The 27,400-nt window shown below is 50.7% G+C and overlaps 1 protein-coding gene across 1 annotated transcript in view; it reads left to right on the top strand.

Annotated features, from left to right (window-relative positions):
• Ramp1 (receptor activity modifying protein 1) overlaps positions 1-23,132 on the top strand; it is a 42,103-nt gene extending 18,971 nt beyond the window's left edge. Inside the window, exon 3 of the mRNA XM_021646900.2 lies at positions 22,536-23,132. Within this exon, the coding sequence (XP_021502575.2) occupies positions 22,536-22,791 (256 nt within the window). The 3' untranslated portion in view covers positions 22,792-23,132. The remainder of the gene's footprint in view (positions 1-22,535) is intronic.
• The last annotated feature ends 4,268 nt before the right edge of the window (positions 23,133-27,400 follow it).

Raw genomic sequence — 27,400 nt, forward strand, 5'->3', positions numbered from 1 at the left:
GCAGGCGCCATTGAGGAGTGGTTTGTTCCCCATGGCTTTCTTAATTTGCTTTCTAACACCCCCCAGGATCACTTGCCCAGGGTGACACCAGCCACAGTGGGCTGAACTCCGTGTCAATCATTAATCAGAAAAATTCCCCCCACAAGCTTGCCTACAGGCCAATCTGTTGGAGGCAGTTTCTCAACTGAGGTTTTGTCTTCCAGGATGACCTAGTTTGTGTTCAATTGTCAAAAGAGCTAACCAGCACAGCTGGTTAATAGTTTCAGGCTCTGAGATGTAAACGTGGGCAGGAGAAAGACACTACAGACAGAAAGACACCAATCTAGACAGGGCTACACCTGCCATGACCCTGTCACCAGACCAAAACACTGTTTACCCTCGTCGCAGGCAAGGTGTCTGCTCTCTGCATTAGGCCATTAGCGTCTGTGACTGCAGGCCCCACCTGCCCCACTCACAGTATCTTACACTGTCCTGGATCCCAGGGGACCGGCTCTCTAAGGGCCGATCAGAGTCCGTGAGGCTGAGGGCCCAAGGCTGCTTCCCAGCAGTGGAGCTGAGCCCAATCTGAGCCACAAAGACTCTCCAGCTGGCTTAGAAGCTGTGGGGTTATGGGTAGCGCTTCCTGGGACATCAGGAGTAAAGGTGGCCGTAGCATGGGTTAACAGGACACCTATCTGAAACCTACTGTGTAAGGCTACCCAGAATCCCATGCTCTGAATAGGAAGTAATATACCCGATCACCGTTTTCAGTAATCAATTTAGGCAGGGGGGATGGCCCACGTGTCTCACTTGGGCTTGCTGTCTGCCCTCCTGTGCCTGGACCTCACAGCCTCCTTTGTCTGACCAGGGCATGAGTTAAGGCAGGAAACTCGGCTCCCAGTTGGCTGAAGGAGTTGCCTATGTTTTGAATTTCCACAGGAGCTGAGAGGGAGGCTTCTTCTTAGCCCTCCAGAGGCTATGAAATGGCAGTTGAGCAGCAGGTAGGCATATGAGCTTCTCTGGGCTCGTGCTCTGCCTGCCTGCCTCACAGAATAGTGAGGTATGCTTTCCCTGTGTGCTCTACGGGGCAGCCATGTTGCCAGAATCATGGCACAGGAGGCTACCCACTGGCCTACACCCCTCCCACTGCCATGATGGGACTTTCTCACTTACCATGGGCATGGCCTCACAAAGGCAGTCATCCGGGAATTTGTCATGTGCCAAGTGAGTACTGAGGTCACCTTTGTGCTGATGACTTCATTTGTGGTGGTGAGAAATTGGGGATGACATAGAAGGGCTTCCTGGCCTAGCAGGACCAATGGATGGGTACCCTGGGAGGCCACGTGGTGCAGGACCTAAAGCAGGCACTGCCTGAGCCAAGGCTACTCCCTGCCCACCACCATACTGTCTGTCAGGCTCTGGGCTTCCCTGTGGCAGAGTAAAGATTGTGAGGAAAAGCCCTTACCTCAGAGGTGACAACTGGCTGGAGCTGTGGAAATAGCTGGCGGTGTGTTACATAGCATAAAACACTCGCACTGAGCTAGGTCAGCCATTGCGCCCACCGTCTGCCCTACTTAACGCTTCTCCTCTCGCTGTAGTCCACAAACTGAAGGGATTGTCTTCGTTTTGAGAGTGACAGGAAGCCCTTCCGGGCTGCAGTAGCGTTTCAGTTGGGATCAGCTCACTGAACCGTGAATGCCTGCCCCACGGTGAGTTCCACCAAAGATCCCCAGAGAATCTGTGGAGCCAGCCTGCTGGGATGGGAAGGCAAGAAAGGGAACCCCATTTCCTTCCTCAGCTCCCAGAGAGGTTGGTGAAGGAGCTGCTGGCAGCTATTTCTTTATGCCCAATGGCCGTTGCGTCATTCTTGGCTCCCTTTGTCCCCGTTTCTGGGCATCTTCCTTGTAGGGGATATGGCTGAGGGAGTGGCACCAAGCCCTCGGTGTTGTTGTTCCCATCTGCTTTGTTTTAAAACCTCAGAGGCAGGGTGCAGCCTTACCGTATGTCTGAAAGTAAAAAGTTCAGACTTGGGACACCACAAAACAGTCCCCACCACGTTGGAAGGCCAGCCAGGTGGGATGTGTCCAGTCATGTAACTTGCTCCCACTTCCCCGTGGACACACTGTTTCCTGCCCCCCCCCCCCCCGGAAACTCCAGAGCCATCAGGCTGTGCAGACTGAAACAGCCAGGTGCTCACACTTGGGCTGCAGTGAGCCTCCTCCCAGGCTGCCTCCTGAGGCTCTGGCAGAGGACAAGATGAACGCATGCTGCTGGTGCCACATCTTGTGTGCTGTGGGGGATAGCTGTGTGGGTGGAGGCGGCAGCCAGCATCTCCCCCGCATGCTTCCCTTCACCCCAGCCATCCTCTGGGCCAAAATTCAGAATCTCCCAAAATCTACCCCCTCGTCCACGACGCAGCTGGTGGGCCTTTCTCAGGGACACGCAGGAAGGGGCCCCCGCCTCCCCCGTGTCCTCACACACCGGCAGCCTCCCTGGGTCTAGTTCGAAGCTGCAGACGCTGAGCCGTCCTCCCTGTGCTCAGTCCCCTCGCCTCCGGAAGTGGTATGTGCCACTTCAAGCAAAGCCAGCATGTGCTTCAACGACGGCTCCGGGTTTCTCCTTCCTATCTCCTTTAGGACCCGGAGCACAGGCGCCGTGTTTGCTCAGTCCTGCACTGTCAGCCCCTCACTTCACCAGGACACACAGAGGTCCTTCTAGTGTTTAACTGCCTACATTCTCAGGCCTCCATTTTTATCTTATCTAGTTTTTCTCTCTTTTCCCCTGTTTAGTTGCCACCTTCTTCATCAGACAGATCAAATGCGGATGGGGCTGGATGGGGCTGGAAAGATAGCTCATCAGTGAAAGCACTGGCTGCTCTTCTGGAGGACCTGCGTTTGGTTCCCAGCACCCACATGGCAGCTCACAACCATTCATAACTTTGCTTCCAGGGTACCCAGTGCCCTCTTATGACCTCCACTGCGACCATGCATTCACATAGTACACACACACACACACACACACACACACACACACACAAGCAAACCACCCATACACACACATACAATAATTTTTTTAGTTTAAAAAATGTTTTTAAAAAGGGAATGAGGAGACCCATTCACTCCTTCATAGCTGACCGGGATGGTCTAGAAGACAAGCTTTGCTTCCCAGAGAGGCGGCTTTAAACACTGTGTTTTTACTTTAACTTTTTTCTCTCTGTGTAGCCTTGGCTACACACTTTGTCCTGGACTCACTTTGTTGACCAGGCTGGCCTAGAACTCACACAGATCCGCCTGCCTCTGCCTCCAGAGTGCTGGGATCACAGGCGTATGCCACCACACCTGGCTTAAAAGTGTTTTTATTGTTTTGTGTTGTGCTGTGGGTTTTTTGTTGTTTTAAACAGAATCTCAGCATGTAGCTCTGTCCTGGAGCTCCCTCTGTAGACCAGGCTGGCCTTAAACTCAGAGCTCTGCCTGCCTCTGCTGCCCAAGTGCTGGGATTAAAGGTGTGTGCCACCACTGCCCAGCTTTACTTTAACTTTTCTAATTCACTTTACTTCTTTTAAAAAAAATTGTCTTTAGGGGCTGAGAAGAGGCTCAGTGGATAAACATGCTTATTACGCAAGCATGAGGCTCTAAGTTCAGATCCCCAGCACCTTCGTAAGAGCTGGCTGTGGACACGCATGCCTGGAACCCCAGTGCGGGAAGGCTCTGAGATAGGAGGCCCCAGGCCTGGCTGGTCCACCACTCCAGGTGGAACCTCTAGTGTCAGCTCCAGTGGGAGACCCTGTCTCAAAATGAAGGTGGAAGACACAGGACATCTTCTTGTGGCCTTCACACTGTAGACACATGGAGACACACGTGTTCACACATGTACCAACACACACATAATTTTAAGGGATTTCTTTTGCTTTTTTCCCTAAGATTTAGTTTCCCCCTTCAGTATATATATTATATAAACTATATATATTATATTTATTTGGTTATGTATGTATATATTTGCTTTCTCGAGTTTCTCTGTGTGTAGCCCTGGCTCTGCTGGAATCACTGTGTAGACTGGGCTGGCCTTGGATTCACAGAGATCTGCCTGCCTCTGCCTCCCGAGTGCTGGGATTAAAGGATGGCGCCACCACTGCCACAGGCTTTCTCTCAGGCGTTTGCATGTGGGTTCTGTTCTGTTCCAAGATGGCCACAGTATGAGCTGCTGCTATCATGATTGCCTCCTGACTCGCCTTATCACATCACATGATCACATAGCAGGAGGTGATGCTTAGACTCCTGTAGACAGTGAAATCCGGCCTTTCAGCAGCTTGTCCTCTGCCTGTTCTTTGATCATCTGTGTTCCTGTACAAGTGCTGGATTTTTCTTCCACATGGATGGCAGCAAGCCTCCTTCCAAAGGCGCTCACATGGAGTTTGTGCTCTTTGTTCTCCCAGGCAATCCACTTTTTGTCTTCTGAAGGTTTTTCCCCCCTCCTTCTATGCTGTTTTCCCCCCTATTGTTGAGACATGATGTGTTTTCTCTTTTTAAGTGAGACTGTAATATTGGCAAGCTATTTTTACCCAACCAGCCATGATGTGTGTGAAACATACATATTTGTATGCTTGTGTTTATTTCTTACTTGTCAAGCCACACAAGTTGGGCCCCTCTCCATGAAAAAGCAGCAATCTCTGACTTCTATTTCCCCGGCTCCCTCTCTCCCTCCCTCCCTCTGTCCCTGCCTCTCTTCCTCTCTCCTCCCCCCCAACTACATCTCTATCTTTCCCCCTTCCACTCCTCACTGACTGCAATTATACATTCTCAAATCTGCCCCTCCCTCTGTCCTCTGTTTGGCTTGACTTTTTCACTGCGTCTGTCTTTGACAGTCATGCTGTCCAGTTGGCATTTCATCCTGGCAACGCAGGCCCTGATCTGGCTTCTCTTCACTTTGCAGATGGCTTGTTGATGTACATGTGTCTTATTATTTTTAATGCCATCATTCCCTCTAATACAGAGCTTTTTCATTCAGGGTGTTGTTAGACATAAGCTGTGCGTCTAAGACATTCACAAGATTCAGATTGCCTGAAGCGCTTCCAGCAGCCTTTGTGTGTGACTGACAGCTTGGCAGGTAACAAGCCTGCGAGTTTTCTAAGTTCCTCTCACTGCTACTCCATTGCCTTTGGTGTCCATGTTAGGCAAGAAGGTGGAGCAATTACAGTTGATTGACTGGCTGCTTGATTGATATGTGGCTGGGAGTTCCTGGCTTTCAGCTTAAAGTGTTTAAACCTTAAAATCTTAAAACCTTAGGGTGGTGGCTTCCTTCAACTATGGGGATATCTGCCCGTTTAGCAACAACTAGGTGTGGTCCTTGAAGGGTGGGCAGGGTCCTCACACTGCCAGCCTAGGGCACTGCCCATCCAACACTTTCTTCCATCTCTTGGTCCTCTTCGGTGTCTGCGCTCCACTCAGCCTTGGGTCAGACTTACACTGTTTTCACTCCTAGCTGCATTTCTCTCTCTGGCTGCATTCTTCGCGAGAGTCTGTTTTTATTTCTGGCCTTTCACTTTTTAGAAAGCATTTCCTTGCTGGATATTGCAGTGACTATCAGTTGAGTCTGTTTTTATTTCTGGCCTTTCACTTTTTAGAAAGCATTTCCTTGCTGGATATTGCAGTGACTATCAGTTGACACCCTAATGCCATGAGCTGACCTTTGTCACTCCCTCGGTCTGAGGACAACTACCCTCAGAAGACCTGATTGCCACCACTGGTGTCACGTGGGTGGCCTCCTGGGGCATTGACACAGTGCTGTCTCTGCCTGGTCTTCATGACTCCAGGGCCCAAGGGGTGGCAGCATTTCAGCAGACTCCTCCCTGGAGACATGGCCAGGCAGGAGGTACAGACAGAGCCTGGTACCTGCATAGAGACCACTTATAGATAAGGAACACGGGCACCTGAGACCTCCTCCCTCCGCAGCTGACCCTGGTTGGGAGTAAGCTCCCCGCCTAGCCGCTGAGTCTAAAGCTCTGTGGGTTTTGATACATGGCAGCTATTCTGTGACCCAGACTTACAATCCAGAGTGACAGGGTCTCCATTTCAGTGGGGACCATGGCTCCCCATTGTGCCTGGCATGTTCAGAGGCTGAACAGACAGAGATCTTCGCAGGAGCTGAGGTGCCAATGCAGTGTAGCTATCACCCTGTGTGGAGTGGGTATCTCTGATATCTCTGACAAGTCATGTAAGGGTCTACGCACCTGAGAGGACTTTAGAGACAAATGATTGACTCAGCTCAGCAGCTGCTTGCTGGGGATGTGGTAGGCATGTGGCCAGGAGTTCTGGCCACCACGTACTAGGCAGGACAGAGCCTTCTGTGCCCTCCTAGAGCCGTATTACCTACTCCTCAGCCTTTGAAGAACCCATGTGCTTCATTGGGATCTGACCCAACAGCAGGTGGGAATGGACCCCATCACCTCTAACCAGCATCCAGCCCATGCCATCAGCTGGGCCAGCCTCCTGCCTGGAGCAAGGGCAAGACAGGAAGTCAAAGGCCACAGAGAAGCCACATCCACTGTCCCTTCTTCAAGGGGCTTTAACCTCAAGTCCCTTTCTGTTTCTCTCAGGGACAACTTCCCCGCTGTCCCATGTCCCTAGATCACAAAGGAGTCAAGGACAGTCCCTTCTTCTAGCTAGTCAGGATTCCTGCAGGGACAGTGAGCACCGGGAGATTTTTGCCTCAGTGTCTCCATTGCCACTCTAGGCTCTTGTGACGCCTGCTGCATGCTCATCCTGTCCCACTGGGCTCACCCAGCTTTCTGACTGGGTTTATATCCTTGGATCAGAGCCCAGGCACGTCCCTTCTTTATGTCCTTCACACTGGTCTGCCTGCCATCTTACACACCTGACAGTGGAAGGTTCTCACACCTGTGGCAGCTAATGAGGTACCAGGCTCTAGTTCTGGTACAAATGGTCTCACCTGGCAGCACGTTTCAGTGACTTAGTGGGTTAGCAAGAGGAGGAAGGCTGCATCACAAGTAGCATAAAACCAGACACAGAGGGATACTCAGGAAGCAGAGACCCTCGGTGGAGGGTGCCACTACAAGCCCCTGGCAGCCCCTGGACCACTCTAAAGCTAAAAACTCCAAGGCTCTATGAATAGGAAGTTGCTATCTCAAAGTCACATTGACGAGGGGCACTACAAGAGTAGGATGTTCCTGATCTTTCCCTTTCCCCCACACTCAGGATTTCTCTAATCCCCAAAAGAGGTTGGGTTAGGACAGGAGGGACAGGGTGGCACAGGGGGCGGGTTAGTGACATGTGTGATGGGTACAGCAGGGAGGACAGTTCAAGGGCACATTCAGGAAGCCCTACAGATAGTCCCAGGAAGTCCCCTGGCTGCAGGCTTTCTCGGGAAGAAAGGCATGGGGAGAGCCAAACTTTGGATGGCTGCCTGGAAGCTTGGACAGAGGGTAGACTGGAGGAGACAGCCCCCTCCTTCCAGCCACCATTGCGTGCTTCATAAGGACAACAGCCCTGGATGGCAGCATCCAAATATAGCATCCCCGGCTGTCACGCCTAATCCCAGGCTTGGACACATGCATGTCCCCAAGAGTGTGGGAGCTGTTGGGCCTCACCCTGCCTGAGTCCCCTGCTCCCTACCCCCACTCAGCTGGACTCAGCTTCTGTTTTCTAGACAGAGGGTCCCCAATGGGGGGGCAGGGGGGTTCTAGGAATGCTCTGGTAACTGAACTCAAGCCACAGGGGAGACACATGTTCCCAGCCACAGAAGCTCAGTCATCAGCCACTGCACCCTGTGTCCTCAGCCCCCAGGGCTGGGCTCACTGACATAAAACAACCCCTTCCTTGCCCAGACCCCGATGCCAATGCTGGGAAAGAAATCTGTGACTTTGCCTTGGACGCTTGCTGAATGTTAACGCTGCCTCATCTCACAGCCCCAGGAGCTGGTTCCTGATCAGGCCTGTTCTCAAAGGTGGCATCGTGCCCACCCTCCTGGTAGGGCCTCTCCATGGGGAGCTGGTTTGGCATCGATGGGCTGCATCTGTGCCAGAGCCAGCTGCATGGGGGGCCGCTGATGGATTTAGAAGCTTCTCTTCCTTCCAGCCTGGGCAGAGGTGCCCAGACTCCTCCCTGGGCTGAAGAGGGGGATAAGGTGCCAGGACAGAAGAGGTTTCTCGGGGCACAGAGGAAGCAGCCGCATGGGTAAAAGGAAAAACAGCATCCGGCACGTCCAGCTCTGCACTGGCCCTCCGTGACCTCTCCAGAGGTCTCCTCACCAAGTACCCTGGTCTGTAAAAGGAACTTACTGTCCCAAGGCTGGGTGGAGAAGTGAGCCCACCATGAGAGTAGGTACCAAGGTTTCCTGCCCTCTGAAAGGCAAGACTTCAGCCATCTCAGGAATATGGTGTGCGAGCAAGCGAGCTATGAGGGTATGAGACCGTCACCCCGCCTAAGTGAGCTCCATTTCACCTGCCTCTAGTTATCATGAGAAGTCCACCCGTCCCGAATAGTGGGGACTTGGCTAGGCCTGCCTGGGCCTCAGCAGCCCTCTGGGGTTCTGGTATCCGCTTTGTTTCAAATCCCTGTTGCCTTGGAGCCTGCATAGCCCCTTTTGTCCTTTCCCCCTACACCCGATTCTCTGTAGGTTGGACTTGGCTGAGGAAGCCTGGGAGGGCATCAAGGCCCAGGGGAGGAGTAAGTGTCTGAGCTACAACTGCCCTTTAGCCAGAGGAGCCTAGGCCTGGGCTCAGAGCTAATGTGTGGCATCAATGTGCTACACTCCCCTACGAGTGGTGTCTCAACACCTAGAAATGTATGAGCAAAACGCAGGATCTCGGGATCATTAGCAGTGCCCTTGGCTGGGCACTTTTCTCTGTGGGACAGTGGGGGCCCTCACAGGCTCTGTTCAGTGACCTGCCATTTAGCCTGAGGCCATCATTCCAGATGAGCAGGCAGGAACGGCCATTTTAGCACAGCTCAGCAGTCACACAGATGATGTCACTTGAAGAGGTGAGGACGGCAAACTGATAACTGAGCAAGCCCAAGCACCCTTTGAGGAAGAGGGACACCCTTCTCCAAACAACGTGTCCCACAGGCAGAGCTGGCAGACAGCAGGGGTGGGTCTGACTGTTCCGCCGAGGAATATGCCCCTGATGTCTCCCACCCCACCCCTGCCTTCAGATCTTTCTTCTCTTCTGCCCAGACCTGAAGGCCAGAGTGGAGCCCTCTGGTGGGCACGGGAATCTCAGATCCCGTTTCATCGTTGTCCACTGGGCCTCTGTGTGGTGGCAGAAATTGGGTGGAGGTACCCATGACTCAGCGGGGAGTCTCTCTCTTGCCACTGGAACCCTCCCAGAGTTCCTTATCTCATGCATTGTTCCTGTTTTGGGTTTCGAGAAAGTAGAGGTGCCCAGCAGTGCTTGGCCAGTGTACCCGGGAAGTGGCTGCAGACTGCAGAGGTTCTGCGCTAAGCTGGTAGTGCTGTTGCTGGGTACTGAGCTCAGGGTCTTGGCAACCTCATCCATGCTGCCATGTCTTGGACAACACCCTTGTACTGCCTGGGAAATGCCTTTGCTCCCTTGTCAGAAAATCATTTTATGCAGTTCTGGGCAACACCATCTTAAAATATTCATCTACCATCACATGGTGGGTGGAATGCTCAGGCTGGCAGAGCACAGGGGCCTCTTACTCCTCAACTTCCCCTTGTAGCCCAGCTCAGGAGGATCACCTGTAGAGTGTCATCCTCCCCCCCTCCTCCCACTGCATGGCCTAGCGGACCAGCCACTGTGTGTGACTCAGAAAGACACAGCTGGCTAGAGCCCACTGGCTTAGCATGCATTTCCCTAGCCTGGGAGAGTGTGGAAGTGCTTTAACCCAACAATTAGCAAGACTTCCTCATACATCTGCCCAGACTCTAGGAAAAAGTGCCCCATTTTTCCCTAACTCCTATAGCACTGGGCAGCTCCCTGGCTTGTCTGAACACCACCAGTAAACTGGATGGGCTGTGTTCTCCCACACCGGAGCAGAAACCTTCTGCATAGACTCGCTGCCCCGGGGGTCAGGGGCTGGCTATTCCCTCCACGCCTGACCATGCTGGACTGAGGAAGTCAGGACTTTCTGCAATCAGGGAAGCATCCTCTGCCCACTGAAGAATAGTCCCTGCTGGCTATTTTGGGGGGTCCTGGGTAGAGCTCTGCCACCAAGGGCAGAAGCCACCATCCATCCAGAAGGCAGCCGAGCCCAAGTGCTTCAAAAGGATCAGCCTCTTCCTGACTGATGGAATGACTCCAGACACCATGATGGAGCAGGTACTTGCTAAGGGAAAGGGCCTCTTCATGGAGAGAGGAGGTCTCAGAAGTAAGTGTTGGCTGGGATGGTGGTACAAGCCTAGGCAGGAGGATCATGAATTTGACGCCAGCCTGGACTACATAACAAGACTCTGTCTCAATGTAATAATAAGGAGAAAAAGGAGGAGGAGGTTAAATGAGTTTTATCAAAAGCTTCTCAACATCAAATTTTCCCGCTTGACATGTTGAAGTATGATTTTACGACAGATTTAAAGCAGTCCTTGACTGTGTTCTGTACAGCTAGATGAAGGTTTGGGGCACTTTGGGGCTCCCTTCTGCACCTCTTCCCTCTTCCTTTCTTCCTTCCTTCTTTCCTTTTCTTTTCTTTCTCTTTTTCTTTCTTTATTTTTTGAGACAAGGTCTCACAACATAGACAGACCAGCTTCACACTTGCAGAGGTCCACTTGCTCTGGAGTGCTGGGCTGACAGGTGTGTGCCACCATACCCAGCCCACTGAATATTGTTTACACGTGAACCTGATGCTCTCTCTAATTTACCTACTCATCCTATTGTTGGTTTTCATTTGTTGTTTTCTACTCTCCTCCCACCCACAGAGACTCTTCAGTCATTCCTGTTTTGCTGTAGCTTTTTTAAATTGTTGTTGTTTGTTTGGTTTGGTTTTTTGAGATCGGGTTTCTCTGTGTAGCTTGCTTATTCTCAGGAACTCCCTGTCCTGGAACGCCCTCTGTAGACCAGGCTGCTGTGGAACTCGGAGATCCGCCTGCTCCCCCCCAAAACCCCCCACACCCCCCACTTCCCAAGCGCTGGGACTAAAAGTGTGCGCCACCACGCCTAACTATTACAGCTGTGTTAGAGAATCCGTGTTTGAGCTGGATGTGGTGGCACATGCCTGTAATCCCAGTGCCCTGGGAGGCAGAGGCAGGAGGATCTCTGTGAGCCTGGTCTACGAAGAGAGAATAGGACAGCCAAGGCTACACAGAGAAACCCTGTCTCAAAAGACAAAAAAAAAAAATCAGCTTTCAAATTTTCTTATCCCTGTTATTGGAGGGTTTTTTTTTTTTGTTGTTGTTGTTTTGTTTTGTTTGTTTATTTTTCTGGTTTGGTTGTTGTTGTTTCAAGACAGGGTTTCTTTGTGTAGCCCTGGCTGTCCTGGAACTTGCTCTGTAGACCAGGCTGACCGCAAACTCACAGACATCCTCCTGCCTCTGCCTCCTCAGTGCTGGGATTAAAGGCCTGTGCCACCACAGCCTGGCTCCTGTTTTAATGCATCATTAAGTTAGTTTTTAGTGGTTTTTAATAGTTATAAATGCGCGTGCACGCACATACGCGCGCACACACACACACACACACACACACACACACACACGTGTGTGAATGGTGGAGGAGGGGGAGGACAAGTGCCACAGCATACACGTGGTGGTCAGAGGACAGCCTTGTGTCATTGATCTCTCCTTCCACCTTTCTGCCAGGAACCCGATTCATGTTGCCAGGTTTGCACAGCCAGAGCCTTTCACCCCCTGAACCATCTCACAAGCCCTTTCTACAGGTCTTGATTTGGATACCCACTTGACAATTTTCTTTTATCCAAGGTCACGACACCTATGGCCCGTGTGGCCTTGAACTCACTGGGTAGCCCAGGCTGACCCCCAGCTCTCAGTGATGCCCCTGCCTCAGCCTTCCAAGTACTGGGATTACAGGGGTGCTGTGTTGACGCTTGGGCTTTTTGTTTACTTTTGTATTTGTATCATAATCATAATTTACAATGGTACATTTTTCTCAGGATTTATTTTGGAGCTGATTTCGTTAACTTTTATATGCACGTAGTGTGGCCTTATTTCCATGACTGCCTCTAATTGAATGTTTGAGTTCACTCTCGGGTGACCCTGGAACTACTTGCACCTTTCATGTCTATGGACTACTTTCTTTAAAATTATCCCTTTTTTCTCTGCTAGAATTTCAGTTTTTAACATTGCAGCCACTGAAATACAGCCTTATGACTTTCACTTTGGGAATTTGTTGGCTTTTTTCCTCTGATGCCTAATATGGATCTGGAGACTTTTGTCAAGATTGTTGGTTCTTGTAGAGTCACAAGGTCTCTTATTATTTTGTATTCATTTGCATTATTTTTGGGCTAAACTTTGGAGGCATGCTAAGGCCTCCTCCCTGATGAAGATGAGAAGGTGTGTATGTTTATCAAACCCCAACACAGACAGACAGACAGACACACACACACACACACACACACACACACACACAGACTGGGATTTGCAGGCCATGGTGCTGCAAAGGTCTCTGCTCTGCACTGTGGTGTCTGCCCTGGTCAGCTCCACGCCTGCTCTCCTGCCTGCCTGACCCTCTGGTTTTGTTCCCCTCTACTGTCAAGGTGACTGTTCTGAGCAGGCTAAGTACGATTAGGCTTTTGCTGGCAGTCTCAGCGATGAGAGTGGGGAAAGCAGAGCGGAGATGTGCAAAGAGCCCTGTTGTGAGTGAGGGTCTTAACAGTTGGTTGTGACCACCCAGGAGCCAGCATGCCTTAGCTTGGGAGGCACAGGCATGGAGATAGAGCTCCTGTGTGGTGGAGACAGACAAGGAGGGAGGAGTTTTATGGAGAAGGGGCAGCCACAGCTCCCCTCCTACCGACAGTGCCCCACTCTGCCCCCACCCCAGGCATCCCTAGTCCCTGCAATGCCCAGGAAGCTGCAGAGACCCCCTGCTTCAGGAAGCAGGAAGGAGACCGTCCCGTGTGGTAGCCACTGCCCACCTCCTGCTGTCCCAGATGTGAGGCACTGGTTAGAAATGCAATGGCCTCTGCTGCAGTTTTCTTCCTAAAATAAACTTCTGTACAACCATAAAAATAATGTATACTAAGTGCAGAAAACCACAGCCTACTGCCCCTGTGTTGGGAAGAAGGCTGGAGGGATGGGCCCTCCTGCAGGGACCCTGCTCCAGCACTGCAGGCTGCCATGTGAACCTGCTCATTTTCTGTATCAGCATCTCCACATAGAGCTGTACCTGCTGCACCCTAGAATTCTGAGAGTTGTCTTTGCAGTGTGCTGGTTTCTGCTTTTCGTGGCTTCGGCCTACACTTCCTCTTGCTGCCTTTTTCCTCATTTCATACATTTTGTTTTGTTTTGAAATAGGGTCTTAATGTAGTCCAAGCTAGCCTCAAACTCAGTATGTAGCCAAGGATGATCCTCCTGCCTGCATTTCCCAAGTGCTGGGATTGCAGGCATGCACAGCAAGGATCAGTTTATGTAATTCTGGGTAGAACCCATGCCTCCTGACTTTTCTTTTTTCCTTAAGGGAGGCTATACCTACGTATTCCTATGGATTGGAATTTGTGACCCTCCGTTCTTGACCTCTTGAGTGTTGATTACAGGTGTCCCTCCAGTCCTGGCTTCCTTCATTTCCGAATAAGTGAGGCTAAGCATTTCTATCTGCAGAAGCAATGTGCAGTCAATCAACCAAGGGCCTCCCTGTCTGCATGTCTGCAGACTCCCACAACCTCTCCATCAACCCGTGTCAGCTGGCATCTCTCCAGCCTCTTGAGGCTGGCCCCAAGTGGGTCAGCTGGGGGCTGGACCGTATAGAGAGCACCCTGTCTCACCAGTGTCAGAAGATGCTGGAGCCTCTGGGCTGTGACTGGACTGGGGAATGGAGGCAAAGGCAAGTGCCAAGACAGTGAACCAAATCTCAAGGGTTTCTCCTGGGAGTTTCTGAGGAATGAGATGCTCCTTGTCAGTAAGCTTTGTCAAGAGTTTATAGGACATAAAGCATACACAGAGTCTTTCACTAGTGGCTGTCAGGGAAAAGAAAACTTGTGGTGTTGAAGTGCCCGTTCTGTCAGGCCGTTGACGTCACTTAGATCCATCCAGCCACCTGGGGAAAGGGCTGCTCTTCCTTTGAAGGCGAGGCTACCGACACAGGGGCATGCGAGATGAAGTCCTTAAGGTTACTTGAGAGAAAGGGTGATGCAGGTACTCAAACCCAAGTGATGGGTGCCAGGACACAGGTTCAGATAGTTGGTGTTAGGGGCAGTAGGGCCAGAAGGCTGACAACTGCAACCTCAAAGTGTCCCTAGAGGAGTAGACTGGTTGTGTGCACTAGTGGGCAGCAAGTCAGTGACCATGAACTGTGGAGCCCACAGCCATGACTCAAGACCAGAGGTCTGGAAAGCTTCCACTGTAGTGTTCAGGAACATTCCAAGCCAAGTTTGCTTAGGGCCTCAGAATAGCAAGCCCTAGCCAAAAAAGGATAATTATTCAGTTACATGAGAGATGAGAATTAGGGAGTTACAGCCAGAGCATGCTTCGTAACTATTTTGAGTTCTCTGGCCATCTCTGTGTTCTTTTAGCAGAGGCATGTCTGCCCTCCAAGGGGAATTCTTTTATCTTATCCTCACTGAGAGAGCACGCACAATTGTCACTGAAAGCCTCCGATGTCACTTCTGCATAAACAAACGGGATGCAATGGGCAGCCATCCCCAGGCTGCAGATATTTTTAGACATAGGTGGCTTCGATCTAGAAGGCTCACGTATCAAGGAAAGAGTCCTGGCCCCAGAATAGCAGGTTGCACGCTCAGCCCCATGCAGCCTTAGAGCAGTCTGTGGTGACCTGGTTTCCAGAATCAGGGACTCCTAACCATTCTGGGCAGCTGAGAAAGAGACGGCACTTCCTGCCAGTGACATCCGCAGGCTGCAGTGGCCAAAACCGTCTCTGGGTTTGGGTGAATCAGGACAGTCTACACCACTAGCGTCCAGTTGACCAACATCGGTTCCAAATGTGGCCTTTGACTTTAAACAAGACATACGTAATAACTGCTATATCGAAGTCTTTCCTGATGAGATCCTGGCTGTCTCAACTTCCTGTGGCTTTTTGCACTTGTGTTTTTGTTGTTGTTGTTAAACTGAACCATGAATCTTCTGCTTCCTCGGAAAGAGCCCAGTGCCAGGGAGCAGTGTGGGCAGGCCTCTCGCGTCCTCTCCATGTCTCGTCCACATTAGCTCTGATGTGGTCTGGGAGAGGCCCTGGTCAGGGTGCCTGACACAGAGGCAGCTGGGGGTGGCGGGGGTTGGGAAACAAACTGGCCCGAGTGTTTTAGATGCCACATGACGCGCTGGTGGAGGAATGCCTGGATTTGGCAAAGCCCCGACATTTGTCAACAAAGCCTCTCAGATGCCCTGGGGGTCTCCTCAGGGCTAATATGTGGCCTTTGCTCTATTTATACACTTTCTAAATTAAAGTAAGAAAAGATATTTTTAATTCCTTTGCCGCCACTTTTGGGCTTTTCACTTATTTTTCTTTTTGGTATGGATCCAAAGTCCTCCTTCAATCTTCTAGTTGAAGAGCTTTCTTTAACCTTCTTTAAAGCACATGTCTGCAAACTCTCTCAACTGCTTTTGTTGTTGTTTTAAGGCTTTATTTTATCCCCATATTTAAAGGATGTATTTGTTGAGTGTTGGCTTCTGGGCTGCCAGCAATGTGACTTCCTTGGCCCGGGGTGTCCCTGGCTTGTCTGTCTCTGGAAAGAAGTCATTAATTCCTATAGGAATTCCTGTTCCTCTGTGTGTTTTTATGACTGAGACTCTTTCTCGGCACTCAGGCTTTGATGCATGTTTGATAATCTCTGTGTATTTATTGATTGTTGCTTTGCCTTTAACCCTGCTTGGGTCCTTCTGACCTTGAGGTTTTTTAATTTAATGTCTTTCATTAATCTGGGGCAAGTCTCAGGCCATTATCATATCAAATACCTCCTTTGCTACATTCCTTCCCACCTCTGGGACTGTTTGACAAGTTGGAGTTTGTCATACACAATGGTATGATTTGCCCGTAGCTCTTGGATCCCTCTGCAATGCCCTCCCTTCTTTTTCCTCTTTGTCTTTCAGTTTGTCCTCCTTCTCACCGACTCCTCCTCCAGCCATGCAGCCCCCTGCTGGGCTGCTCAGCAAAAGAATGGTCTTTTAAAAATTAGATTTATTCATTTTATTTTATGCACGACTGTTGTGCCTGTTTGTTTGTGCGCCACATGCACTCTCGGTGACGTAGTAAATGATGGTTGTAAAGCACCATGTGGGTGATGGGAATTGAATTCCAGTTCTCTGAAAAAGCAGCAAGTGTTCAAAAGTATGATCTTTGATGCTCTTTAATCCCAGTAATCATTCTTGCCACGGCTTCTTCCTTCTACTTCTTCTCCACTTCCTCTTCTTCTTCCTGTTTCATCCCTTGCCCTGTTTGGAAACAGAGTCTCAGTATGTATTCTAGGCTGGCCTGGGACCCTCAATTCTGCTTCTTTTGCTTCCACACCACACCTTTGACTCCCTAAGCTTCCAGCTGCTGAAGTCCCCCATCTGCTTATGTACAGTCCCTTCCTTTCTTGCTGGACCTGTTACTGCCATCATTATCATCATTGTAAAGCCCTTGTCTTGTCTTGCCTTGCCACAATGATACCCAAAGGCACAATGTTGGAGGTTCTGGTGAGGGACCGGTGGCAAACAGCAATGTTGGGGTATGTCCAGAAGCAGGTGCTGCCATCGCCAGAAAGAAAGCCAGAGAGGCTGGTGGGCTGGGCTCAGGCCTGAGAAGATCCCACAAGGCCCCACCTGCCAGAGGTTAGTGCCAACTCCAAAGATCACTATACCACAGTGCTGTAGTCACAGTCTAGAAATGTTGGAGGAAATGTATCACTGTGGAGGCAGGCTTTGGGGACTCCTATATTCAAGCTATGCCCAGTGTGACACGGAGCGCCTTCTGCTGCCTGCAGATCAAGATGTAGAGCTCTCTGCTCCTTTTCCAGCTCCATGTCTGCACACTGTCATGCTTCCTGCCATGCTGATAATGGACTAAACCTCTGAAACTGTAATCCAGCCCCAATTGAATGTTTTTCTTTACAAGAGTTGCCACAGTCACAATGATAAAACTCTAACAAAGAAGACACTACATAAACGTCTGCTCACCTCAGAAAGGAAAACAAGGACAGACCAAAGAACGGCCATCTCCAAAGTCCAACATGGAAGGGGAGAAGTTTGTTGGGGTTACATACGGAAGGGGTACTTCAAGAGCATAGATGACTCAAAGGCAGCTGCACTACCAAAAGCCCACCCAAGCGTAGGTGATTATGACTCAGAAAGGCCTTGACCTTGGAGCTCACTGCTTGACTCAGAGGCAGCTTAACAGGTCAGTGACTTCTAGACAGCTTGGCTGACCTGGCCTGGGCTGAGTCTCCTCGGTGGGTACTATAGCTTAGATAATCTTGGGGAGGGAGGGACTTTACAGAGTCTCCAGACTACCCCCATCTTAGAAAAACCTCTGTCGGGGCATGGTGCAGGGTGCTAGGCCCACAACAGGAGGGTAAGGGCTGCTGCTGTTCCAGGAGACCTTGGGAAATGTGTGGTGTGCTGTGCCTGTCCCCTGCCCTTCCCATCCTGATCATCAGCACCCAGTGGAACTTTCCTCTTGGGAAACTGGGCAGTCAGCAGCCCTGCCAGAGTTTCAGGCCCTGGCAATTTTATAGAGGCTCATGTTTGGCTGCTGTCAGTTGCTACCTGGTGGGGAAAGTGGGGAACTGGTCCCTCACTTTCTCTGGGTAGCATCCTCTTCCTCCTCTGCTTGGCCAGAGTTCAGTGCTCCCTCATGAAACTCAGGTGACTCAGCTCTGCAGCCCAGCTCTGCTAGATCCCAACAAGTGTGAGGTTTTATCGTTGTTCAGTGAGAACTTACCACTTGTAGACTCTAACTGGAAACAGCAGTGAATCACCTTATTTTCTCTCTTCCCCAACTTCCCCCTCCCGTGTGTGTGTGTGTGTGTGTGTGTGTGTGTGTGTGTGTGTGTGTGTGTTTGACATATGCATGTGTCCACATGTGGATACATGTTCCTATGTGTGCACAAGTGGAGGCCAGAGGTCAGTACCAAGTATTTTCTTCCCTCATTCTCCACTCCATTTTTTGAGACAAGCTCTCTCAGGGAACCTGAGATTCCAGTTCCAGCTACCCTGGCTGGCCTAGCCACTGGGCATCCAGGATCTGCCTGACTACCCTGCCTTTATGTGAATACTGGGAATCTCAACTCATGCCCTCATGCTTGCACAGCAGGACTTTACCTACTGAGCCACCTCCCCAGCTACAGTCCACCTTATTTTCTTTTTTGTTGCCATGTTAGGAATGACGAAGGGTCCCCTCTGCCATTGATCTAGACCCCTATCCTGATTCACAATCTGGTAATGACATTTCGGTTTGCTCATATTTGGAGAAAAGTGTCTCCTGGATGTTAGATCCTCTGGACTCCCCAGGCATGTGTACCTCATGAGGGGCGATATTTATGCAAGATTGTATTTAGGGGGCATTGTGTAGACTCAAATGAGACTCATGCCTGCCTCTGGCCTCATGATGCTTGCTTAGCCACATGTGCCCCTGTTACAGGTAGTTCCCAGGCCTGCTTGCTCTGCATAGTTCTCCTAAGCATGCACATCTGAGACCTAGTGACAGTCCTGATGGGCACCTATTCCATCCTGCCACTTACCACACCTGTGCTGTGGATACGCAGAAGCAGAGGGAGCTTGCTCACTGGAGAGGAGCTTGGGAACCCCACGGGCTGGATCTCATTGGGAACCCTGGCCTTGCGGCCCATTGAGGTTTCTAAACCCCCAGAAAGTAAGATTGGGCCCAGACAAGGAAAATCTAACATTCAGCCAGATCTAGGCCCTGAAGCCAAATGGAGAAAACCCTGGTGAGCTTGTAGCACTCATATCCTCCTATATAGCTCCAATTCCTCTTCCATGAGGTCTGGGATTCCAGAGTACCCCAGAGCAAATGAGGCTGCACACAGAATCTGCAGGCCCGAGTCTGGCACACGTGAAAGAATACCCGGGGGATGATGGCTATTGTAGCCATTGTCGTGGGGATATTTATGGAGATGTAGAAGGCCATAGGTTTCTTAGAACAGTCACTGCCTCCAACCCCTGGTAACGACCTTCCGGCCTGAATCCTATGGTCAGCCATCAGGTTTCTATCGAGAAGAGGTATGGAGGCTTGTGAGTTGGGGAGGCAGATGGAGCCCATGTCTTTTTCTTCCGCTTCAAGAACGTGGGATACTTGATTCCCACGTTCTAGCCCAGAAGGTACTCGGGAGAGTGCCAAGGGCAGGGTTCACTTGGGAATGATTTGTTCTACTTCATTTAGTGAAAGTCCATAACAAGAAGCTGTTCAGAACCAGCCTTCACTGGCTCTCCCTAGGGAGCCTTGCCTCCCTATGCCACGGTGACGGGGAGTCCTAAGACACCCAGAAAGGCCTGGAATGGGCTTGCTCGTTCCATTGTCTCTGGAAGAAGTAAGTGCCCGTGGCTTCATTCCAGGTGACATTCAGGTCTTTCCTGAACCCAGTCATCACTACCTTACTCAACCAAGCAGCCAAAACAGTGGTATCGCAGGGTCTCACAGACATGTGAGCGCGCACATAAGGTGTTCCTTCCCTTTTGCCTTGCTGGTGGCAGGCGAGGGCCCCTCCACTCCTATAACAACAGTATTTGCAACCCTGGCTGTTACACAGTTGAGAGACCTATAGTTCAGTGACACAGACACATGGATACACACACATAGCCATACAGAGAGTCACACACACACACACACACACACACACACACAATCATATAATCACACCTGGAGAATAGCAACCACACACATTCATACCCACAAAGAGTCATACAGAGAACAACAGTCTCATCTATCAGGATCAGTCAGTCAGTTTTGCAAATACTGTACCAATAAAATTCCTTCCCTGAGGGAGGGATATGAAGAGTTGCTGATTGATTAAATATCCGAATGAGCTAATGGTGAGACAAAGCTATATTATATAAATGCAGACTTATTGGGAGCAGCGAGGGAGGGGGAGAGACACAGAAAAAGACAGAGAGGAGGATGGGGGAAAGGAAGGGCTGAGAGAGGGAAGGGCAAGAGGAACCAAAATGTCTGCAGTATACAGTGAAGGCCTCTGGGAGAGGGAAAGCCCCGCCCCTAGGTAGAGGGCAGGGTGTGCCAGCCACGCCCCATCTCAGGGACCCTAATCTCTCCTCATAAGGTCCCAATGACAAACCAAAGTAGATTCCCATCACAATTCCCATCCCTGGGAAACTAATTAACCTATCTGGTTCACCTACAGAGCGTGAGTGAGGGGTTATTGGCAGAAACATGAGTGACTTGAAAGCAGGACGCTGGAAAGTCTTACCCAGCATGGATGACGGCTTCCTCACAGCTCAGCTGCACAGACAAGACTCCCTTGTCCTAGTTGTCTCCAGCCTATAGACTCTTCCCCACCTCCAAGACTACCAAGGCCATGAGCAATTGGGAAAATGGCATACACGTAGCTGGAAGAAGTGGCTGGGCAGGCAGAGGACAGCCTCTTGTCTGCAGTCAACAGGCAGCTTGCTGATGGGCACTCAGTAGGCCCAGAGCTCATGAAGGTGGAAGCAGTTCAGCAGGCAGCTTGCTGATGGGCACTCAGTAGGCCCAGAGCTCATGAAGGTGGAAGCAGTCAACAGGCAGCTTGCTGATGGGCACTCAGTAGGCACAGAGCTCATGAAGGTGGAAGCAGTCAACAGGCAGCTTGCTGATGGGCACTCAGTAGGCACAGAGCTCATGAAGGTGGAAGCAGTCAACAGGCAGCTTGCTGATGGGCACTCAGCAGGCACAGATCTCATGAAGGTGGAAGCAGTCAACAGGCAGCTTGCTGATGGGCACTCAGTAGGCCCAGAGCTCATGAAGGTGGAAGCAGTCAACAGGCAGCTTGCTGATGGGCACTCAGTAGGCACAGAGCTCATGAAGGTGGAAGCAGTCAACAGGCAGCTTGCTGATGGGCACTCAGCAGGCACAGATCTCATGAAGGTGGAAGCAGTCAACAGGCAGCTGGCTGATGGGCACTCAGCAGGCCCAGAGTTCATGAAGGTGGAAGCAGTTCAGCTTGATGGACGGTGCCTGTGTAAGTTAGGGCTTCTAGGGCTGTGATAACCAGAAGCAATTTGGAGAGGAAGGAGTTTATTTCAGCTTACAGATCTCAGGTCACCCTTGTCACTGAGGGAGGGCAGAGCAGGAAATCAAGGCAGGAACTGAAGCAGAGGCCACAGGGGAACATTGCTTACTGGTGTTCTCTATGCCTTGCTCAGCCTGCTTCTTTATACAAGTCAGGACCACCTAGCCAGGGGTGGCACCTTTCTCCACCCGCTGTGGGCTGAGCCTGCCCACGTCAATCATGAACCAAGAGGAAGCTCCACAGGCCGCCTACAGGCAAGAAGCTCCACAGGCCGCCTACAGGCAATCTGGCTGAAGGTGTTTTCTCAACTGAGGTTCCTCTGCCCAGACAGCTCTAGCTTGTGTCAAGGTGACAAAAAAACAACAACAAAAACAAAACAAAACAACCCAACAATCATGACAGCACCTTCCATCACTAGATCACTAGGTAGGTCAGAGTCATATGTACACAGTCACTGACACATATACAGGGTCACACACAGCCACCGAGAACAGCACACACTTAGAGTGTTATACGCACTTACAAAAAAGGAGCGACATACACACATATGGACAACCCATGCCTATCAGCTGCACGCCAAGCCATACTGGGTGTCATGGATTCCACTGCTCCTCCATGGACTGTCTCCACAGAAGTCAGGAGGCTTAGAGCTGGTAAGAGGGTTCAAGGAGGTAAAGACCCATGCTGCCAAGTCTGGAGACCTGAGTACAATCCCTAGGACCCACATCGTGGGGAGAGAATCAATTCTTGCAAGTCAGCCTCTTACATTTACATGCGTTACACACACATGATATCTCTCACACACTCACTAAATCAACCAATCAACCAACCAACCATCCAACCAACCAGTAAGTAAATAAGCATGAAAGAAGTCAGAGGACTTTGCCTAAGCAAGCAAGCATGTCTCTCTCAGATCCTGGCCTACTTGTTACAGAGTCATGTAGGTGACCAGCTCAGTGGGAACTTTTGGTAGGCTGACAACAGGAGCAATGATGGGCACAGGGCTTGTCAGCTTGGTCCCCAGTCTTATGGCCTAAGACAATTGGCACCTCACCCCAAATAGCTGGACTTCTGGGACTGGCTGTGAACTATCTAGGATCCTCCCCTGCTAGAGCCAGGGCTCTGCCTTTAGGGCCTGCAAGTCAGCCCCTTGCATCCAAGGAGGAGGGAAAGGACTGATTTGCCTCTAGCTACACAGGCTGAGTCACAGCTGGGTCCCCTGACAGCCTTTTTTTGTACCCACAGGAGCTACGGGGAGCTAACTTTCTGCACCAAGCAAGTGGCAGACGAGATTGGCTGTTTCTGGCCCAATCCGGAGCTGGACAAATTCTTCATTGCTGTCCACCATCACTACTTCAGCAACTGCCCCATCTCTGGCAGGGCCCTGCAGGACCCTCCCAACAGCATTCTCTGCCCTTTCATCATGCTCCCCATCACAGTCACGCTGCTTATGACTGCACTGGTGGTCTGGAGGAGCAAGCACACTGAGGGCATCGTGTAGGTGTCCCAGGCAATGGGGGGGGGGGGCGGTTGGGGAATCATGGGCCTGGTCCAGCAACAGCATCAGGGGCTGAGAGCAAAGCAGGCCCCACATTGCATCCTGCTCTAGCCTAGTTAGCACAGGACTTCAGAGTGGCTCTGCATTAAGCTGAATGTGTCCCAGCTGGAGGCCTCTAGCGGGGAACAGGGGCATGCCTCTACTTACCTCTGCAAGAGTTCTAAGTGCCAGTTCTCTAATGTACTTCATCATTACTGTGGGCATTCTGACCTCCAAGCAAGACTGCTCAGATGGGTGTGTAGATGCATAGTTTATGATTAAAAGAATATTCTTAAACTGGGGAAGTGTTCTAATAATCCATATGGGGAGGCAGAGAGTGGGAGAAAACCAAGCCACACCTACAGACCTGTCTTTTGCTGGTGGAAGTTTATCTCGGAGCCTCTGACCAGGTGATATTCAGTCAAAGGTCCCCCGTGTGTGCTCAGGGGTTCCCAAGTGATTCTGTGCCCTTGGCCTGTACTACACAACCCCCTCCTTTCTTTGGTTTTCCAAGACAGGGTTTCTCTGTGTAGCTCTGCCTATCCTGGAACTCATTCTGTAGACCAGGCTGGCCTCAAACTCATAGAGATCCACCTGCCTCTGCCTCCTGAATGCTGGGACTAAAGATGTGTACCACCACTGACCAGCACAATCCCTGCTTTTAGTATAAATTCAAGACTATCAAGAACACCTACCATAAGCCAGAACCATGTGACAGATTCATGTGACTGAGCAACATGTGGGTAAATTGATGTCCCTTTCTCCCCTTCCCTAAAGGATGCTTCAGTCATCCTACCTTCCCTGGGAAACCCCAATACACAGCATACATGAATACCAAGAAATGCCAGGGTGTGACCTCCTGTTCCCTTCAGCACTGCCCTTTCATCCCTGGGCGGCCAAGACAGCAGTAACAGCATTAATTTGAAAAATAAGATTGAGCTGTGGCAGTGCATGCTTGAATCAGCACTTTGGGCTGTTGAGGTAGGAGGATTGCTGTGCGTTTGAGGTCAGCCTAGGCTACAAGGAGACCCCTGTTCAAAAAAAAAAAAAAAATAGAGCGGGGAGAGAAAGGGGGGAAGCAAGAAGGAAGAGGAGGAGGGACGGACAGAAGAAAAAGGCAAAGAACAGCAAGATTGGACTCATTTGTGATTTGAACTGGAAACCAGCCTGCCTTCCAGGGCTTTGACATGGAAAGCCACAAGGAGGGGAAAAATGAGGCTCTGAAAGTCACAGAATGGAAAAGCAGCAAGAGAACCAGGAAGCTCAGCTTGGGAGATGACACTGACCTAGTGATTCCTTCCCTGAGCTGCTCAGGGAATGAGCTCTCAGGGTTTCCAGAAAACCAAAGCCTGCCCTCTGTGCAGCTAAGCAGGGGCGGGCAGGGAGGTGGTGAGCCCGGGGCCCCCTTGCACATCAGCATTCTAGGGACTCCAGTGGATCTTGATCCATTCATCAAAAAGAGCATGAATGGTATCCTCCTGAGGACAAGTCATAAGTGTAGACCAAGAGTCTGGAGTGTGTGTTCAAAGTGATTTCTCTCCTAGGAACTCATCCCGAGTACGTAATTAACATGTGCATAAGGGCCCGTGGGACCACAAGGGAGCAGAGAGAGGAGACACCCTCCGTGGCCTCACAGGAGGACCACTCTCAGATTAACTCCAGATGACAGAAGACAACTGTTCCCTTGAATGACATCCATGGAGTGTTTCTCATCACTTGGAGTTCATTGAGAAAAAATGCAGAATTTTTTTTAAACAGGAAATCAAGGTGACCTCTATGTTGGGTTTGTTTACACACTTAGTCCCTGTCCTAAGCCACATTATGCTGTGGGAAGCTCATGTAATAGGCCTCCCACAAGACACAATAATGCACTCAGGTCCATATCTGGATGTCACCATCTCAGCTGCTGGACCTCACTTCCTGGTGAAGGATGATATGGTCAAATTCCAACTGGCCGTTGTAGCTGTGTATACTTGAAAAACTAATTCATCTCTGGGAGCCATGGGGGAGATGACCTGGCATGCGTGCACCATCTGCCTTATCCAAAGGATGGTATTTGCTCTCCTGAAAGACCAAGTGGCCAGTCAGAAAAGCCCCATCCTTACAGTCAGGCAGGAAGTGTGATTCCCAAGGAAAGACTGGCAGCTGAGCTAGGAGAAGCAGTAAGACTCACCCTCCCCCTTCTTTTCTCAAGACAGGGTTTCTTTGTGTAGTCCTGGCTGTCCTGGAACTGGCTCTGTGGAACTAGCTCTGTAGACCAGTCCTTGAACTCACAGAGATCCATCTACCTCTGCCCTCTGAGTGTGAAACACACTTTTAAAAAGAAGTCAAAAAATGTGTGTGTATGTGCATGAACATTTGGCCTGCACATATGTATGTGCACCATGCGCATGCCTGATGCCATTGGAGGCCAGAAGTAGCTTTCAGCTCTCTGGAGGTCACAGATGGTTGTGAGCTGCCCTGTGGGTGCTGGGAACTGAACCCAGTTCTCTGCAAGAGCAGCAAGAGCTTTTAACCAAGCCATCCCTCCAGCTCTGAGACACTTTTCTCTGGCTCTGGACAGCCAGGACTACACAAAGAAACCCTGTCTTGAGAAAAGAAGGAGGTGAGGTGGGTCTTACTGTTTCTCCTAGCCCAGCTGTGTGGTGAGCACGAGAAGGCCTACAGCACAGCACTTTTTAAAGCTGTTCAGAAAAGTGAACTCCGTAGGGGAGTAAGCCTAGACGGGCCAAGGGGTTGCCAACGTCACTGCATCTATTCACAAGTGTTAGAAAGTTCCTGAAAGAGGCGACTCTCAAAATGATTCCTCTTCCTGAACCCACCCCAGTCACACCTCCTGCCTGGCCACATGTCATGCAGGACTTTCTCCAACACACTGGCAAGAAGCTGAGGAAACTTGTTCCCTGATCACTGCTGATGTTAGGGCATGAGGCAGGCAGGAGTTCCTAGAGGTCCAGGGCAGGTGGCGACTGCTGTTCATGGTCAGTACAGGCTCTTGTGATAATATCCGCACTCTATACAGGCTCATCCCATCCAAGGCACAGAAAGATACAGAGGTCCACATAAAAAAAAAAAAAAAAAGGACAGGAGATGGTTGAGTTGGTCAAGTGCCATGCAAGTATAATCCCATCACATGATAAAAAAGAACAAAAACAAGTAGGCCTGGTGTTGCCCACTGGTAATCCCTGTGCTGGGAAGGAAGGAACAGGTGACTTGGGTACCTGGCCAGCAAGCCAACCCAGACCAATGAGACTTCCATGTGCATATCTGTTGCCCCCCCCCCCCCCCACACAAATGCAAAGTTGGCACATACAAATGATAGCAAACTGACTGGATAAAGTCAGATGCCAGCTCCGCCAGTGGGGAGGCAAGCCAGTGGCTTGCTACCCAGCAAGGGATGAATGTGGACCTTACACGGTTCAGTATTTGCAAAGACAGCCCTTGACATGTCTCAACACTTCATGAGCGGTCTGTGCACTCTGGCCATGAGGACTCACCTTTGACCTGTGACCCTACAATTACAGCTGTGTCTCCTCTCCCCCAGTGTACCTTTCTACCTCTCAATGTGTCCTTTTTTGTCACCCAGAGGCTAAAAGATGGGTGGTTACTGGTGGTGACAACAGGAACTACTAAAATGGGCACCTTGGAGAACTTTCCTCCTTCCGTTCTGCGTCAGACAGACCTAAAACACTCCCTCATGCTGCTTTGCAGACCCCGCAGGCACCTGCTGTGGGGAAGCTTGCTTCCTCTCCATTCTACAGGCTGGGAGCCTCACATCCAGGGGTCAGCAGGCTTGGCTCCTCCCTGGGGCTTGCAGATTCCAGTCCTGGGGCAGGGCCCACCCAATGGCCTAACTACATCTTTGAAGACCCGCCCTTTAAACGGGATCTGAGATCCTGGGACCTCAACACATGAATTTGGAGATGAGACAGTTTGCCCATGACAAATCTGCGTCTCCCTGCTGCCAGCTGGCTCCTTGCAGCCAGCTGAATCTGTTATGGGCTCGAGTTGCAAATCTCCATGAAAACTAGGGGAAAACAACTCTGGCAGAAGTGCTCCAGAGACAGCATAAGAGGGAACAAAAACCTGCTTCTCATCAAAGCCCATCAGCTTGAATTCTTGTTGGGAAACGCGAGGCTCAATGAAGAAGGCGGGTGGTGGGGAGGGTCTCGGGGGAGAGTCCTCGGAAAATTCCAGGGCCCGTGTTCCTGGCTTTCACTTTGTCTCGTTTTCAGAAAAATAGACAGCGTTCCTCTCCTGCTGCTGTGTTCCTGACCAGATAATGTTTCTTGTTCCTGAGCTGATAATGTTTCTCTCTGCTACCATCTAGACAAGAAAGAAGAGATGAGGGTGGAGGGAAGAAGAAAGAAAAAAATTGTTTTTTTTCTTGGCTTAAGTGGGTCAGCTTTCGGGGAAGCAGGAGTTGGGGTGGAAGATATTCAGGAATGTGGAGGAGGTTTGAGGATACAGAGTGATGAAGGAGGCCAGGAGGCACGCTATTGTAAGAAAAGAGCTGTCTTTGCTCAGGCGTGAAGAAAACACTGGTGCCAAGTCTCCAGGAAGGGTTACCACC

Source organism: Meriones unguiculatus, chromosome 15, assembly GCF_030254825.1.
Source record: "Meriones unguiculatus strain TT.TT164.6M chromosome 15, Bangor_MerUng_6.1, whole genome shotgun sequence".
Taxonomy (NCBI): Eukaryota; Metazoa; Chordata; class Mammalia; order Rodentia; family Muridae; genus Meriones; species Meriones unguiculatus.